The following is a 19,584-nucleotide window of genomic DNA, read 5'->3' on the forward strand; positions in this document are numbered from 1 at the left end:
CATGATGCTGCCACCACCATGCTTCACTGTTGGGACTGTATTGGACAGGTGATGAGCAGTGCCTGGTTTTCTCCACACATACCGCTTAGAATTAAGGCCAAAAAGTTCTATCTTGGTCTCATCAGACCAGAGAATCTTATTTCTCACCATCTTGGCAAACTCCATGCGGGCTTTCATGTGTCTTGCACTGAGGAGAGGCTTCTGTCGGGCCACTCTGCCATAAAGTCCCGACTGGTATAGGGCTGCAGTGATGGTTGACTTTCTACAACTTTCTCCCATCTCCCGACTGCATCTCTGGAGCTCAGCCACAGTGATCTTTGGGTTCTTCTTTACCTCTCTCACCAAGGCTCTTCTCCCCCGATAGCTCAGTTTGGCCGGACGGCCAGCTCTAGGAAGGGTTCTGGTCGTCCCAAAGGTCTTCCATTTAAGGATTATGGAAGCCACTGTGCTCTTAGGAACCTTAAGTGCAGCAGAAATTTTTTTGTAACCTTGGCCAGATCTGTGCCTTGCCACAATTCTGTCTCTGAGCTCTTCAGGCAGTTCCTTTGACCTCATGATTCTCGTTTGCTCTGACATGCACTGTGAGCTGTAAGGTCTTATATAGACAGGTGTGTGGCTTTCCTAATCAAGTCCTGCTCGCACAGCACTGGGCCCTGCTCTGCTTCATACCATAGTAACGTTAAAAATCTCATCCATGAATATGATTTCTGCCTGAGTCCCATCCCAATTCTGGATCAACGCAATCATCTGGATCAACATGCACATTCCCAGATTTCTATATATCCTAATCATTGTTAATATGTAATTCATTTTTCCAGGAGCTCATTGCTTCTACCTTCAGTTAAACTGCTAACAGTGATTGTAAATTAAGTTAATTGCCTAAATTATTACATTATTTGCTAACTGCATTCTTTAAATTGTAATGTTGACATGCATTCTCTGTAAAGCTGCTTTGAAACGATATGTATCGTGAAAAGCGCTATACAAATAAATTTGAATTGAATTTAATTGAATTGAATTCTTTTCCACCGGCTGTAGACATGAAGACAACACCTCCCATCATGATTCCACGAAATCAAGGTGCCATCAAACTACGCCTTTGTTTTGAATAAGCGACCTCTAGTGGTGAAAAATTACATAGTGTGCCTTTAATTCAGTTATATATTGTATATGGTTGCACTTTCTAATGTAATATTTCTAAGCACTACTGCTGTACATACAATACTTAGGGTAATCTCCTAACCATGAGTACTACAGGATCGTAACAACTTGTCTGTTGTGCTATAGACATGAACTCAAATCCTGTGGCTTTTTTAGAAGAACTGTTATTACTTTTTCTAGTGGTCAGACTTATGATTTTTGCCTGCTGGATAATAAATCTACCATTTGCAGAAGGGACCCAAACCATAAAGTCTATAGAAACCAGACAATCATAGAGACACAGTCATTCCAGCTCTGCCAAGCGTCATTAGTGTGTCTGACGGGCGGTAGTGTGATATTTAGTCTTTCTGTTTGATAATGAACCTGGAAAGCATCTGAACAACGCTGGAACAACGTGTTTGATTCGGGCCTTTTTGTAGCCAAACATCAAAGCAGAAATATGTATTTACCACTGATTCCTCTGATCTCATGGCAATGGCAGGCCACAGCTGATTGGAATCAAAAGCAAAGCTAGGCCTACATGAAGGGGGAAGAGTTTACTACAGTACACACTCACAGGCACAAGCTTCTGGTCTCCAAATCCATCCCATCTATTCCCTTGATTTCCCTTTATTGACTGCCTAAAACTGAAATTATAAATCAACTACATATTTGTACTTTTTCCTACAATTCCAAAAGGATTTTTACTTGCCAACCTGCTAATATTCAAATAGCCGCAGGTAGCCCCCTGCAGGACCAGTAGAGTACAACAGCTTACAGTCTTACTGCCAGATTAGACTAGGTACTGTAAATCAGTTAGTTACCAGTGACTTATTCATCTTTTATTATTCAGAATGTTTTCAAATATAGTATAGAAAATTACTTGAATATTTGTTTATACTATACACTACCTTTCATTTACATTTATGCATTTGGCAAATGCTTTTATCGAAAAAATATATACATTCAATGCTAAGCGACTTACATTGCATTGAATGTATACATTTGATCAGTTTATGTAATCCCTGGGAATCGAACCTATGACACTGGGATTGCTAGCACCATGCTCTACTGTTTGACTTACAGGAACTGTTTAACAATTTGGGGTTAGATTTATGTTATGTAAACTGATCAAAAATGACAGTAAAGATATGTCAGTAAAGACTGAAAATTCAGCTTTGCCATCTGGAATAAATTACATTTTAAAATATATATTAAAATAGAAAAGTTATTTTAAATTGTAATAATATTTCAGTGTTACTGTTTTAACTGTATGTTTGATCAAATAAATGCAATTGAGCAGAAAAAAACATCAAAAACATTTAAAAAATCTAACCGATCCCAAACTTTTTGAACAGTAGCATAAGTAGTATAAATGTTAAAATACATTTTGCAGACATTTTTATCCAAAATAACTTGCATTGCATTCAAGATGTATGCTCTGTCGATTCATGCATTCCCTGGGAATCAAACCCATGACCCTGCTGTTGCTAGCACTTGCTGTTTGAGCTACAGGAGCAATAGAAATCTGAAAAGAAACACAACTTTGTTTTGTCTGTTCTAGTAACTTTGCAAGTTTGTGTGAATCATTTATGAACTGAACTATTCAAACCCAGAGCAAAGATCTTATGTTTGTTCTAACATGAAAGACTATTCTTTCCAATCTTAAAAGACTTGTATTTTAATGACTGTTATGACTTTCAGTGCTGGTACAGCACATTCAGACATCTTTTTGCTATATACTTCTACTTTCTACTTTAGTCAGTGCCATCTGGCTTATATATAATGCAATTACATTCATATTTGTAAGTGTGACTTTTGTGTCCAAAAACAGTTTGGGTCCACTGGATTATGTAAACTGTGCTATTTTGAGACACCATGAACTAAAATGTGATTTTAGTATGCATTCTCTGTATTAAAAAATGTATTTAGATAACACTTATAGTACAGTTGAACCCAGAGTGTACTACAAGTGGTATCTATTTTTTTTTTTAATACAGAGATAGCACAGTTGAGTACACTTAGATGTTCTTAAGATTATCTTAAGAAGTACTAAAGAAGAATTTTTAGTATATTAAGTACAAAATTAGTGCGTGAAAATAGAGCACTTTAAGTACATTATAGAAGTGTACTTTTTTCACCTGGGAATGTTAAGGCCCTTTCAATAATCCTCAGACTGAAGGGAATACAAATTCACACCTGTACAGTAGAGGGCGCATCTCAAAACAAACCTTTCAGCTGTGATGCTATTCTGGATTGCAGAACAATAGGATGCAGGAGAAGAAAGTTCAACACTCTTACTTCAGTAATATAAACAAAAAAATAAAACACAAATGTTATTTTTATCGAGAGCCATTTTTGCTTATTAGAATGATTTAACTGGATCATAGAAGGTCAGCAGCAGTAAAGACATTGCTTAATAAAGTGAGATTAAATGCATAAAGTATGTGTTATTTAACATTTAATTATTGTGGGTTTGCGTAATATTCAGAGTTTGCATTTCACTGTTTTTATTGATTTTGAGGAATACTGAATCTGTTTTTGTGCAAGTGTATGTTCACATTTAGTCTAGAACTACAATAGCCATCATGTATACACTGCGTACACGCCTCTGCACTTATGTACTCCCGGTTTCTCTCAACATGGAGACAGGGGAGCTGTCAGTCAATAAATGGGAAAACAAAGTAGCTTGCGTTATTTTCTTCTAAATTTAAAAGAAAAGCGATACTTTACTAGTTACTTGAAAAAAGTAATCTGATTACGTAACTTGCGTTACTTGTAATATGTTACCCCAACACTGAGAAACAGTGAATGTAAATCACCAGTATGTTTACACAACACTGTTTTCAACTAAAAACTGAACTTTTTATGCCTTTTGGTCGTTCATTTACACAACAACAGTGTTTTGGGAACCTGAAAACACAAACATTTTAAAACTGGTTTCAAAGTGCAAGTTTTTGAAAACGATACCATTATCGATGTCCATGTAAACTACAAAAACATGATTTTGTGAAAGTGGTGATGTCATGCGCGTTACGTGTTCAGTCTATAGGCGTGTAGTGTTTCTTTACAAAGTGACATCGCCAACTACTGGCCTGGCAGCAGAATACAGTGTGAAGATGCAGATCCGTGTGAAGGGGGATCATTTTGACAACGTTATCGTCTGTATGTAAAAAAAACGCAAAGGAAAAACTTTTCCAATGTTACCGTGTAAACGTACCCTTAATCTGCTTGACTAGTTAGTTAGATTACCTTCTAGAAGTAATCACATCTTTGCTGTGCATTGCCAACTTTTTAGAAAAACTACAACACAACATGGAATGATTTTGGAAGTTGCAGAAGAAATGTTGCTCACAACAGATACTCTATGCTTTGGCTCCACGGATCACGGGTCAGCTCATTTGTTGTGTATTTGCGACCGCAGAGTGAAACTTAGACTCATGGGAAATCATTTGGTGGCCACTGAGAGGAAAACTCATTTTAGTTACTTAAGAGTTCGAGTTAAAGCATTCTGACTTAAAGACCGCAGAGACCTTTCCTCCTAAAGAAGAATTCCTGTTATTGTGTTATACCGTATAGCTAAACACGTCGACTCAGTGGCTGCTGGAATAGGTTATGACAGCTATGTGCTTTCATCTCGGAGAAATGCAGAGGAAGTCTAGTTAACCCCTGTGCCCTCAAACCGAGCTTTAAAACCAAGCACAACCACCCAACAAATTCTTGGAGCGAGATCGCGAATCTGATCCAAAACATTCGGCCGCATATACACAGCCACCGTAGGCTTCAGAAGCATGCACGATCATGTGATCACAGCATATGTTTCCATTCTGTTAAAAAGCCCTGGAAGTTTCCATCTGATGGGAGACAGCGGTGCAGTACGGGGGCAGAGTGCATCTGGCTGGCACGCAGCCAAATCTAAGAGCGCCTGGAACACTCAAACAGGGCCGGATACCATGCAGACAGACCCGTTAGCACGGAGGTCGCACCCCTGATTACCATGTTCAATCGTTTGCACTTTCACCGGGTTAGGAGGTCCAAATCAAAGCGAGTTTTGTATGAAATACACCTCACTTTTTCGAAGTTGTTCCTTGTGAATAGAGTCACCTCACTTCCTTTTTACTCTACTGAGGGTTGAGGGTCCTGTCTGTGATAGATATCGTCCCATCTGTTAGGCTACTTTGCATTCTGAAATACAGAATCTGCGTTACAATGGCTCCAAAAGCAACATGATTCCAAGGCTTTAGCCATGTTTGCTATTACAGTTAACCAACTGGTGTCAATGGGATTTTTTCTTTTTAGTGTATGAAACAAACCAGTTCCCTTGACTTACTTTAAACAGTTTTTGAAAAGTATGTCTTTTTTTTTTTTGTTAAAATTGGTATGAAATCTATTTTTTGAAATCTATTGTGAATGATTCATCTATGCATATTTCATTTTTAGTGATTGTTTTTTTACCTCGTCATTTTTAGTCAAAATACCTTCCAGTGAAATGACAGACTTCTCTCTCGTGAGGTATGAAGTACCTCTCCAATCATTTAGTCTTCTTAAACCCTTTTCTTTCAGTCGCCTGCAAGCTCGCATTTAGATCCGTGTTCATCCAATCATCAACCCATGAATAGAACCAAATCCTCAAATTCCATTTTATTGTGACTTTAAATATATTGCTTGTACTATGTTTATAAATGACAAACTGATATTTTGTTATTTAATGCAATGAAATTCATACTTTTTAAGCATAAGTTACAGTAAAGGTGTCCAAATAATGTTTGGGGCCACATGCATGTTTTGAGATGCTAAAAGAGTAAAGATATAAATTTACTTTTAAAAGTAATGCATTACAATATTGCTTTACTCCCTAAAAAAGTAACTAATTGCATTACTTAGTTACTTTTTACAGAAAGTTTTTGTGTTACTTTTTCTCATCTGGGCTGTTTTTAAAAGTAATACATTACATTACTAGTTACTTCACTAGTTACTTGAAAAAAGTAATCTGATTACGTAACTTGAGTTACTTGTAATGTGTTACTCCCAAAACTGTATATATATATATATATATACACATATAGAATGAATGAATTAAATGTGCAGCTAGATTAGAGAACTTTAAAAAAAATATCAGTGACTCAGTGAATAATTTCAATGCTGTTGAAATGCCACTTTGACTTGTCATCTCGAGATGATCGCTATGTGGTCTTAAGTCTCGAAAACACACACAGAGCAGATTAATAATATTACATGAGTGCAAAACCTTCCATTAATCCATAAATGTCTTGAAGAGAAATCAGAGGGGAACGAGTTCAAAACTCTGTTGTAATAAAAACCATCTTTCCTTCTCCATTGTTCTGGCTAAAATCATATGAGACTCTCAGTATAAATGGTGGAACTAACTTAATTATGAAAATCCTCCTGCTGCATTGAAAATGGGCTGCAGTAACAGGGGAATAAAAGCTGTTATCCAGACGTGTATGTGTGTGTGTGTGTGTGTGTGTGTGTGTGTGTGTGTGTGTGTGTGTGTGTGATACCCACCGGGCTTCTCTGCAACTGTCTGCAGTAATATAAATCCCTATTGCACTTTGTATTTATCCATTTTTAATGAAGTGTCTCAGCTGTGTGTGTCTGAATGAGATGAGAAAGGGAAAAAAAGAGAGGATGGAAGGAAAGATGAGGACAGGCCTGTTGACAGAAGAGAGATGCCCTCTGTCTTCTCACGGATGCCCCTCTCTGACAGGACCGGAGGTTGCGTGAAGACATCACTCTCCCGGGTGATGTGACTGGGGTGCTTTTGTGATTTTACCATTAGAGACGTCACCATCAGCATTTGCATCTGCTTTTCTGTCCTGTGTGGATGTATTTCCTTTTGAAACAGGAAGTTAGGTTGAGGAATATTGAAAATTCTTTTAAAAAAATCACGAGTTGATTTTTTTGTCTTTATATTGTTAGTCAGTTGCAGGTGGAATTAGTGGGAGGGACATTGTCATTCAAGAGAGCATCTGTTTGGACAAAAATCTGTGTAGTGCAACATGAGTCATCAACATGTTTGGTCTGTTTTGGTGGAAGATAAAAACTGTAAATTGTATATTAGTTTTATGCCTAGATTTTTTTAGATTCAAACTATGATTCCATCCAGCCAGAGGATATCAGACACGTATCCGCGTACTTATGCACTATTCTATGACGTTTTTAAGTATAAGTGCGAGTAGTGAGTTCACACAGATAATTCCAAAAAGAAAAAGTGCACTTTAAATGCCCAGATGATGCACTAAATTAAGGGAAAAAACTAAGTGTGGAATGTTGGACACTTTATGCGCTCAACTGTAGTAGCTTTAATTACGTAGCGGAAGGGGAGGGGCTATTGGACTTTGATGTTGAATGACAAAATGACTGTAACATTCATACACTACATGGATGAGTACACAGTGCATAAGTATGCAGTGCGTCATTTGGGACGCAACTTGAGAGTCAAATTTAGAACACATTGTTTTCATTTGTAATGCCTCTCCTAGCCACAAGGCACATATCTGAGTTTGTTGTGTTTGTAATGACTTGAAATCCTGTAAGTGTACGATGCAACCAAGTCAGCAAGTGTATGATACCTAGTGTTTTAAAATCTCTTCAGTTTTTAAAAGTCTTCAGGAGTATACTAGATGCTTCAGTTCTCATTTCATGTTTCTTTTAAATGATCAGAGAAGCTTCCCTTTGTTTCTGTTTCGCAACATTCACGAAGAGTGGAAAGGCCCGTGTAGGTGAAGAGAGGCCTTGAGCGCTGATGGGAATGAGGTGGGATTCACAAAGACCCTCATTGTGACAATGACAGGCTCACACGGGCCTGCTAAACACAATCCGCAGGGATGACAACATGAAAGCACCAGTTAAACCGTTTCATAAGCTGTTTATTTATCTAGTGAATTCATCTCTTTAATTTCTGCACAGCAGCATACAGGGAAATTGTGACAAAATATAAATAAGAAAATTCAACAGTGTTTCTTTTTTTTACTCTTTTAATTTAATTACAAACCTCAGTTAAAAGTGGCAAATTGGTCGATGTCTTCAACATTTGATTCTCAGTCTCTCTCTCTCTCACGAACCAAGAACGTCACATTGAACAACAACTTAAAATGCATGATGTCATCATCATGATTATTAATATTATGTACAGCTGTCACCTATTAGCAAACAATGCTTAGAGCTTATTGGGATTTCACTTTCGTCCGTAGAATGCACTGAAAAAAAATACAATTATGTTATACAAAGATCAAAAATACTATTATAAACCCTTGTTATAAATGGTACACTATATTAATAAACTGCTGTTGACATTTTACATGTAAGTACAAAACCTTGGTGAGGTAGTTCCCTCTGAAGTCACTTTTAAAAGGTAAAATACTGAATAGACATCACTTAATTCTTTTCCATTTTTCGGTAGTTATTTACAATACAGCAAATCTATGTTCCTTACTTCATTAAAATTGAATTCCTTTGGTAAACATAACTGTCAGAAATGTGCAGTCCTGCAAGTGTCAAATTGTACATTCATGTTTGCATCCTTTTTTTTCGGTCTTGTATTTTGGGGGTTTATTCTTGTACATATAATGCAAAAAGGGGCAAATACATTGTTTTTACAAAAAAGCTTTTTATTAAGAACATTCATACGTGCTTTATTCCACCGTGGACCTTGGAGAACTGATGCATTGTTGGTTTGTTTTTCATAAACCTCTCCCTTTCCCCTTTGCTCTCCCAGGATGTTTTGGAGAAAGGTGTACTTTGTATCGAGCTGAAGAGAGGCACCCATAGGATTTTTTTTTTTTTTTTTTTTTAATTTTCCTCCAGTGTGTGTTCCCCTTCCTCGGGGTGTAAACATTGAAAGGGCACCTCATACAGAAGAATAGCCTGCAGTCACACTTTACATTACAGCGTTCATGTTTACTAATGTGAGCAACAGTGCTTTCTGAAGCTGCAGGAAATTCACTTCAAGTTATTAATATGGTAACACGTGTAACATGGACTCTGCAATGTAAAATGCCCGCCTCTGTCAGTGGGGTTGGAAATAATTTGGCCGATTATGAAGTTATGCCGAGAACATGAACGCGCAACAGAGCCTCTATTGTGTCGCTCTGCGCGTCCGTGCTCGCAAATGTCAGGAAATTGTGAAGTGGACTTTCAGGAGAGAGCGGAATGGGACTAAAGTTCATAAATGAAGACATGTGGAACATTCTTTAAAATCGCTTAATGGCAAACTAAACTTTGGTTTAAAGACAAAAACGAGGTGCAAGCTTAGCTTACAGTAAAGAAAATACTTGAGTTGAACAGAAGAGCAACTCCTCTGGTGCCAACATTCTCGTTTCCCATTTTAAACAAAAATAACATCTTATTTCACACAAAATGTGACTATGAATCGTGAATAAACATCTAAAACCTATGCGTGAAAAGGAAAAAATAGCTTTTTATGAATAAAGTATGCAATAAACTATGGAAATAAAGTATCTATAAAAATATAAGAGATTTTTTTTTTTTTTCGTTTAACAAAAACATTGATATCATCTTATTTGTTTGCCTAGTAGTTAAGACTCGGAAAGCCAGTCAATCAGAACAGTCATCTGAAAGAAAATGTTCAGTGCAATACATGTAAGTCTATAGGGGTCTTTTTAGAAGATTTTCACTCGCTTACCACCCACAGCTCTGCCTCCCTTCAGCACTCTCTGGGCAGGCTGGTCTTTGGAGAGGGGGCAGTATTTTATTGTATGCGCGTTGTCCCCGTTGGCACTGCATAGGGGGCATGTGTACGCCCGCAGGATCGGGCACACCACCCTCCCGTCCGGGGTTTTCAGGACGTGCGAGCCGTACACCTCCTCCGGCGCGCCGTTATTCCGACAGAAGACGCAGATCTTGGGCTCCTGCTTATTGCGCGCAGCCGGTTTCCTCATCTTCCTCTCCACGCCGAACAGATCAAATCCCGCGAAGCCCCCTCCGATGCCCATCTCCCGCTCCTGGGAGGAGGACAGCAGCCCCCCCGTGCCCTGGTTCTGGTTCTGGAAGGGGCTCAGGATGGAGAAGCGCTCTTTCAGGTCCAGGATGGAGATGGAGGCGGGCGGGGGGCAGCAGCAGGAGTCCAGGTGTCCACCGCTGTCGCCTTCGCCGCCGGCCGCGATTACGCACGGGCACGGAGGGCTGTCGTCCAAGCCCAGAGTGGCTTTCAGGGACTCCGTGATGGAGTTGGGACTCTGGGGGACGCTGTGCTTGTTGTTCTTGGTGACCAGCGTGGAGAGGCCGAGATAGTCATTCCAAAAATTGAAGGTATAATCGTAGGGCGTGCGCGCGCTCAAGTAGTTGTGGTTCAAAAAATCCATGTTTCTTCGCTCAGCCAAGATGCTTCTCTCGGAGTAAAACAAATGCGATAAGCGTATATTCCGTCACGTTTCGTGGGATCGTAAGTGTGCTCAAGTCCAGTGCGTTTCTTGGGTATGTGCGTCTGAGGAACAGGCATCTGGTTATAAAGCTCCAAGAGAGGCAGGAGGAGGGCGGGGCTCTTTTTCAAACCAAGTTTCTGAGCAGCAGATCCACAGCGTGTTTTCTTCCTGCATGACCAGTGAATGTTCACTGCAGTGGAATGACACCAGGCTCTGCTTTGTGATGGCAAAATAGCCCAAGAAGGGCTTGTTAGAGAGATAAAACTCTATTTATGTCACGCGTTTTTTCTTTCCTTCTTAATTTAAGGGTCAGCGGCACATAGGCTACTCGTGTTAAAGATGATTAAAAAAAACAAAACATTTTTTTTTAAGCTCAAAACACATTTGTTTACAAAGAAAAGTCATCTTTGTATTCATGCTGGTTTCATACATTTTGATTTAATGGCTATAAAAATGTGTAAAAAAAAAGTACTAAATACTTTCATTGCAATAAAATTCTTATTGACAGAGTGGTGGGGCCGGGGTCTAAAGGGGTCCTCTCTGTTTTATGGTTTTCTTGTCACATGACAACAAAATGGCTTCCTGTATACTGATTATGCCACACTGACTTTGATTTGGCACACATAATATTTTAAAATATTAATAATATTTAAAAAGAAACTCACTTCACTGCTAAGTTTTGAAATAAATTATAATAGAGTATACAAAAAAAAAAAAAAAAAAAAAAAAATCGACTTTTTAGTCTTCAGGCAGTTACACCATCCAAAAGGAGTTTTAATTTGGAAATTAAAAAAAGATATGTAAAGAATATAATCTGTCTTTCTATGTTTTTTGAATTAGGCTCCTTAACAGAATACGATCTAAAAAATGATGCATAGTTGCATAATTTAAGGTCTCGTTAGATTCAGCTCTGGTTCAACTATATCAAATGCTCCTCTGGCAAAATATGAAGGGAAAATGACCACTGCAGTCTATTCACAGATGATACATTATTCCATGGGATTTCCTCTCTCGCCTCAGTGACATCTCACAGTCACAGTAGCTTCTTTCTTTAGTGTGAGATACCGGGCTTTGTGTGCACTGCCGAGGCTTTACAGTGCAGCGAGGAGAGCTGCAGTTTGTATGCGTTCAGGATTACGTGACGTGATCAGATTACACGTGTGTCATTAGAAACAGAGGGTCGTGGGTGCACATGGGCTCTTTGTTCTTTGAGAGCATGCCGTGCGCGCACCTGCGGGCCAGAGAGACTGAGGAGTCGATTTTACTTTTGATTGGCATGTTCTTTTTTCATTTTCAATGATATTAAGATTGACTTTAAGGAATACTAGTAACTGAGGTTTACAATTAATGTTAGTTATTGCACAATGAGCAATGCATTTGTTGCAGTATTTATTATTGCCGGTTATTATATAAAAATAAACACTATTGAATCTTTTTTAGTTAAAGGGGTCATTGATTATGATTTTACTTTTTTATCTTTAGTTAGTTTGTAATGTTGCTGTTTGAGAATAAACAACATCTGCAAAGTTACGACACTCTTCCCGGGTTGGTGACATCACTAATCCTAAAATTTACATAAACCCCACTCCCGAGAACACACAACAAAGGTGGTGAGGCCATGTTGGGCTGCTTTAGAGAAGAGGAAGAGTTGTTGTAGTAGAGTGTTGTTACCATGCCGTCATTTTACGCCGGACTGCTTCACAAACGAGGATCAATTCAACGCTGGATTTGGACAAAAGATTAACATGACGGCACATGCTAGTCGATGAGTTGAATCAACTTACAGCAACTACATAAATTTATCCACTAACCATTCAGAAACTTCCAGTTTCATTCTAAAAGTTGTAACTTCTTCCTGAGTCTCTCCATCAGTGTCGACTCCGGTTTGAACCATGTAAGGCTGAACACTGTTACTGACAATCCTCATTTTGGCTGCGTGAGATTCTCCAGCTTTGTTGTTGTTGAGCAACCGAAGCACGAGCTGTTAAAGCTCCGCCCTCTACTGGAAAGGGGGCCGGGAGCAGCAGCTCATTTGCATTTAAAGGGACACACACAAAAACGATGTGTTTTTGCTCACACCCAAATAGGGGCAAATTTCACAAGCTATAATAAATGATCTGTGGGGTATTTTGAGCTGAAACTTCACAGACACATTCTGGGGACACCAGAGACTTATAATACATCTTGTGAAACGGGGCATAATATGTCCGCTTTAATGTTATTAATTGAACTTCTTTGATAAGATTTGAGCATGAATTATTAACCTGATACTTTACTGTTAAGTATGTTTTTTTTAAGGGACAGGGGTTAGTAGAAGTAGAAAATATGGTGCATTCCCCTCTGATTGTGCTGGGTCATGAATATTATGATGTAAAACAAAATAAGTAGGCTGATTTGGAGACAAAAACTGCACCAGTGGTTTAGATATAAAGACCTGCAGTACATCCAATGCAACTAGAATGAGACTCAGGATTGTGTATCTTGTGTGAACTAAAAGGCTCCAGCTCAGATGTCAGTAAATTTGCTCGGAGCCTGCAGATCTTTTATGCTCCTCCTGCTGTGGCCTTGACTCTGTGTGAAAAGCTGCAATGGTTGAGGGTCATTATTCGACAGGCTCTTGGCTCGGAGGCAGACGCACCGAGCTGTCCTGGATCCGGCTCGCTCCAAAGCCCACACTGGCCAGAAAGACATGTAATGAGCGTCTCGCCAAATTAACTCATCTTTGGGTAAACAAAAGGCTAATTTGCATTTTTGTGTTTTGCTCAACACCCCATGATTTGGGGACACAGGTGCACAGCAGCTGATTTTGCACCCCACACATAAATAATAGCCTAGTGTGTCTGTCACAGAACATCGCTGTAATAAATTAACTGTGGTTATATTAAATGATTGATTCAGAGCTTGCCTGCAAGAGACGGGAAATTATGTTCATCACTCACGTGCTCGTGCAATTAGGTATAAACTTATTTTAAGGCAAGACACCTGAAACATGCAGTACCTCAGTTCGACCACCGGGGGTCTGTGTGAGCTCAGAGGAGCGGCTAATTGGCATGACGTCATTGAGTATTCTGGGGTGCAGCAGCTTGTATAACAAGATCTAAGAACAATACAGTAAACAGTCTTCCACTCGCTGTGGCCCTGCCAGAAATAGAGCACAGGGCACAGCTGTGTATTACAATATTCATTGAGGACAATATCCAGGTCATTCCTTCAATGCAGTATGTTTTCATGCACGTCCTCATCTTTGTTATTAGTGTACTACTTTTACATTTACATTAGGCCTACATTTATGCATTTAGCAGACACTTTTATCCGAGATGAATTAGCAATTCTTTAAAGAATCAACAATATTCATAACATACAACGCCAGGTTTATTAGGCAACTAGGAAGAAAGCTATTTTATAGTCCCCATGTGTGGCAGCTTCTATCATGAAAAACTGGCAGTGCATTTAAGAAATGTCTTCCTTTCATTCTTTCATCAATAAACTGATTGTGGGATTTTTGTTTATTTAATTATTTATTTTTTAAAATTATGTTTTACTTGTGCCCTCAATATCGATTTTCACCCCTTGTGTAACATTAATTTAAAAGCAAAGCCAGTTCATTACGTCATTCTCCTTTTTGCTTAGTAAACAGCACAAAGATCAATATAAGTATAATAAATAAATTTGATACATTTTGTGATGTTTATGGTATTAATTGGTTAGTCTCACATATAAATATTTAATCATGTTTGGAATATTTTATGCCTGAGTTTATTTAAGAAACCCTTGTTATTAGCGACACCGGTGGCCGTTATGTGAACTACAGCAAGCAACCCATTGCTCGTGCTCGCAGTCGTGCACACGTAACGTAGAAGAGACCCACTAAACGTGATTCAAGGCCCCACACACGTCGAAGTTCTTTCCTTTTTGTTCTTCGCTTAGAAGTAAAAAGAAATTGAAAATACTTTTGCAGCGATACACTGTAAATGTTGACAAAACAGAGAAAGCATCTGATCAAGCTCTGCACTTCAACGGAAATCATGTGGACTGATGAGGTAATTAAAACTACACTGTTATGATAGTTTGATTATAAAGTATATTTGAGACTAAATCTTACAATGTGAGACTAGTTTAAATTAATATATATTTTTAATTAATATGCTTCACATATTGACTTTATTTGACATTATATTGACAAAATGGCTCTTTCTGCATCATCCTGAACACTGTATAGAGGGTATGCATCGACGTCACTTTCCCGCCGAAAGCGCGCTCCCTCAGCTGGACTGAGTGGCAAAAGGACCTGCTGCGTGACTGGATTTAATAGGGAAAATGCGAGTAAAACTAACGAATTACACTAAATGTTGGGCTCGAAAGTGTTTCTTGCAACTTGTCAAATAAACCTAATCCATGGATATTGACATGCAGCCAGGAGTCGTGTTTCCTGACATTTATATGTGCCTGATTTCGACGCCGGGGAAATACAAAAAGCAAATCTGCCTGTGAATATTTTATATAACTACAATATAGGTAGGTTTAAATCCGCGTAATCACTTATATCAATGTTATATCGTCATATTGTCCAGCCCTAAAACTTGTATAGTTTTAAAGTATAGTTTTTGTCAGTGTTTATTTTAAAACACACAATTATGCAGAATATAAGATGGAAAATATTTAATTGATGATTTGTCAACATAATATATAACAATACAATATATACGGTATGATTTTACCTCAAAATCCAACAATTTGACACAAAATGATAACTGCAAATCCATGTTTCTCTGCCTGGAGTCGAGTTGTTTCTGTGAATTTCAGCAATCCATTTGCTTATTTTTTCAGCAGTCTTTAAATACACACTTCAGGTTTTGTGTCAAAGCTATCTGTAGAGTCAATCACAAAGCTCTTTTGCGTTTTGGAAGTGTTTTGTGTGTTTTTCGCTGAAAACCAATGCTGCCGCTCAGTGTTTGTGCCACTCATTGGGCGTAACCGCAGTCATAACGATCGACGGTGACGTCACGTGCATACCCTCTATTCATTTCATGTGTCTTTGAACTTAAGAGAGGCTCTCGGGAGTGCGGGTAAACGTCACATCCTTTTGATTTTCCTGGCAAAAACGTCCCGCTTTCATAGACAACCTAGGAAGTCAAGGAAGGTCTCGTTTTTTTAAGTTTTGTTACAAGCTGTTCACACATTAGCAATTAAAAAAGCAAATAATACATACAAATTCTTACATAAATCCCCTTTAAATTACGCAAGCATTATTTAAAGGTTAAAAGAGTTCAAATAGTACTGCATAACAGAAATGACCCATTTATGATTTAAAAGCATAATTACCACTCTTAACCATGATTGTTAAATGACAACACTCATTTTCTGCGGTGACTCATCACCCACCTAACTGCATTTTAGGTTGCTGTAGTATTTGTTTGATGACTCATAAAATTGAAGTTTTTAGAGAATAAACATTATAGAAATAAAGAAATAAATAAAAACTCTAAGTAATGAAGTAAGAATCTATGTAATGACAAAGACCATTAGTATTCCCTGCGGGGAGGAGCATAAGAGTAAGATTTCTATCGATAGCGATGTTTCCTGCCACAGCGTGGGCAGAGGCCACACTCAACCATGATGTAGTACAAAAGGCCTTCCTCTATTCTGATTAATTATATTCCTTCAGGAATGTGGACACTGGGCTCCTCCAGCACAGCTACCATCACCAGCCACTGTACGTCTAATTAAAAGTGGAGGAGAGCTCTGTGAACCTCTGCCAGCGCGGAGGATTAAGTCTATTTAAAGAGGGAATTCAATAGAATGCCGTACCTTGCTGCTTATCCGAGCGGAAAGTGGTGAAGAAGATGTGCTTTGTGTAAATTTGCACTCGGCTTAGTGGCTTTTCTTTCTTATTGAGCACTGCATTGTCTGGACTTTTGACCCCTTTGGTACTGGTTGAGATTTTGGGCTGTGTCGCATGTAGAGGGCAACAGGTGCGGACGTTTGTTTCAAAAAGACCCTTTAGGTGTTTGCACACTGATGACAAACTTGCTGACTTCAGATATGTGAAGAGATCTCAGCGCCAGTTAAAACAAACACTCTGAGAGGCGTTATATAATCTGTGATGCTTTGTTTGCTTTTTGTTATTATTATGCAGAAAGTAGAAAGTATACATTTATGAGTATGAGATAAAAATAAAGTCAACTCATTTTTTTTTTTTTTTTTTTTTTAAGAATGTCCTCATATGACATTGCTAGATGGTTTCACTTTCTAGGGATTTTTCCCCACATGTTTTATTGTATGACTGTAAAATTGTAAGTCTGATTGCTTAGAAAAGTATGAAGTTTGATGAAGTTGAAAGTTTATTATACTACAGTGCTGTTGAATGCTTGAATCTGTTTGGTTGAAGAACGTTCTAAAGTGTGCAATTATTTTTAGGGAAACCACGGCTAAAGTAGTTCCAGGCAGGTCTTGACCGCATTACATGTCCATATCACTTCGCCAAATGACTTAATTTATTTCAAAGGCCCTTACAGCCTACAACAGCAAAACAACCAAAATCCACAATGACACTGAACAAGCAAATAAACATATTAAACAACAGGATAAAAATGACTAATAATTTCAATGTTTTCTGCCACAGAATTACTTTTTATTATGTACGCAAAGCTCATATTCTCTTTATCCCACTCTCTCTCCCACTTAAACGCACACTCATACAGCACGCGCTCAGAAACGTGTTGTTAGCGCTGTTCTGACGAATTTATCAGTAAAATAGTTTAGCAACTTAGAAGCTACATGACATTTCTTACTAGCGGGGTAATAACGGTGCTGTTCTTGAAGCAGATAAACTTACATTTTCGCTATTAGTAGAGACACTGCTGCCGAACACTGTTGAGAGACGCGCAGATTCAGGTAATTCATACTCTCTCTCTCTCTCTCTCTCTCTCTCTCTCTAATATCTGCATTATTAACTGCATTAGTCTTTTAATGACTCAAGCCTCCGTTACCAGCTCTAAGGCTGTGTGTCCACCCAAAGCATTTTAGCCAGTTGAAAACGGCTAGCTGTAGGCTCTTGAGAGCACTTTGTCAGCGCAACGTTTTTTTTTTTTTTTTTTTTTTTTTTTTCAGTTGAGATGCTTCGCTTGCTATTATAGGGAATATCTGCGGAAGTGTTACTATCTAATTTCACAGATAGTTTGTTTCTGTGCTGATTCTATAGAAAAATGTCGATACAATATAAAGTATTTGCTTTGATGTTATCTGTTGACATTATACAAGCAGAATGTGGGGAGATGGTCGATGTTGTATTTGTCCCGCCCCTCCTCCACTGTGATTGGATGGCTGGGCACAAAGTGATGGTGATGAGCGCTGTGTTTTACCCAAGGTTGAACATTCCTCAGCTCTCGGCAACCGGTAAAAAAGCATGAAATAGACACTTGGCGCCTCGTTACGCTCCTGGTGTTTTAAAAATGAGACGCTCCCATTGAAAACAATTGGAAAAATACGTTAAATGTGGTAAAAAAACACGGCCTAAAATAACACGAAGGCATTGGATATTGAGTCCTACACTCAAGAGTGTTTTAAGGGCAAAAACCTGACAAATGTCTTGAAATATAACATATGAACAATATCTTGAGGTGTGGAAAGCATACACTCTAAAAAATGCTGGGTCGTTTCAGCCTATGTTTGGGTCGAATATGGATAAACCCAATAAGAAGGCAGAAACTTAAAAGAAAATAATGCACACCTGAAGTGTACCACATTACCACCTCGGGTGTGCATTATTTTCGAATAATTCAACAACGTCTCATCGTCAATTATTCCTTACTTAAGCAGCATTAATGGTTTGCTGTGAGCAAAAGTGATTTTGCCTTAATAAGCACTGCTAATTAAAAGTCAGAAGTAGTTTTCCTCACAATCAATAGTTTCAGCCTCGTCTCATGCCCACAGACAGCTGGCTGAACGTCTGATGCATATGGCACACTTAACTGGAAACACTTCAGGATTTTGATAGGTTGATCGTCATCTGATTAGTTTAATTATACATTCTAAAGAATGTGTGTCGCATTCTTTAACGGTCCGCCTGAAAACAGAGATTCCATGTCGCCAAACCTACTCAGGATCAACTAAATGCTGGATTTTCAAAACTATGTGAAGTATGTAAAGTTCGCGGCATAGGCCATTTAAAATGCGTCCAAGAGTTTTACACACCTGTCTGTTATTGTAAGGACATCGACGTAACATTTTCACGGCCCTAAACATGACGTGGAACAAAACTAACTGTGATTGTTTGCTTTACATGTCAGTCACATGGCCAATGAAAGCTGCTATGGAGTACAGACCTTCTGCTGTCAGTCTGAAGGTCTGGCTACGCAATCACTAAAAAATATCTCAATTTGGATCCTATACTGCAAGTGTATCAGAAGGTCATTTTACAAATTAGCAGCAGATATTGAAGTCAGAAATGTCCTCTGTGGAGTGATTCTTAGGAGCTTATCCATGCATCAGAAATGAACCAGCGTCATTACCGCGCTACATTCATAATGCTGCAACATTACATCATAAGACAGGATGAGAAATTAGAACAGGCTCAGTTTCTCCCTCGCTATGACTGTCTGATTTATCGGCATCATCAATTATGCAGCGGTATATCCAACCGGGAGTCTCCACGGGGCACTGCTCTCTATAGCACCAAATGATGCAGTACATAGCAGGACAGAGCGGGAAGACTCTCTATCGGGATGGTTTCTGCTCCGTCAGAGTTTCTGCCTTTACGCTGTTACCCTTGAGTTGACAGAATCGTTTAAAGTGTTGCAGAGTTGGGTAATATGTTCCTAGCATCTCTCTCCTTCCCCTCCAGCTACAGTATGTCTAATATTACAAATGATTGAAGATCTTGGGGGAGCTTCTTTTTCTCTGACTGAAATATTAATGGTCACATTATTACTTAATTTTGTTGTGACTCAAAGGAATTAATATCCATCCATTAAACGGCGCTAATTCAGCCCCTGTCTGGAGAAAGCCTGCTCGCGCCAAACAGGGAATCACATTAGGCTGT

The 19,584-nt window shown here is 38.7% G+C and overlaps 1 protein-coding gene across 1 annotated transcript; it reads right to left on the reverse strand.

The window, feature by feature from the left end:
* Positions 1-8,933: 8,933 nt before the first annotated feature.
* Positions 8,934-10,663, reverse strand: nanos1 (nanos homolog 1). The gene has a single exon (XM_048164259.1). The coding sequence runs from the start codon at positions 10,482-10,484 to the stop codon at positions 9,783-9,785; it is 702 nt and encodes a 233-aa protein (XP_048020216.1). The 5' UTR covers positions 10,485-10,663; the 3' UTR covers positions 8,934-9,782.
* Between the last annotated feature and the right edge of the window lie 8,921 nt (positions 10,664-19,584).

The sequence above is a fragment of the Megalobrama amblycephala genome, linkage group LG17, assembly GCF_018812025.1.
Source record: "Megalobrama amblycephala isolate DHTTF-2021 linkage group LG17, ASM1881202v1, whole genome shotgun sequence".
In the NCBI taxonomy this organism is placed as follows: Eukaryota; Metazoa; Chordata; class Actinopteri; order Cypriniformes; family Xenocyprididae; genus Megalobrama; species Megalobrama amblycephala.

What these genes read in the sequence shown, in the direction of transcription:
- nanos1 (XM_048164259.1), bottom strand. Translation starts at nt 10,484, where the DNA reads ATGGATTTTTTGAACCACAACTACTTGAGCGCGCGCACGCCCTACGAT.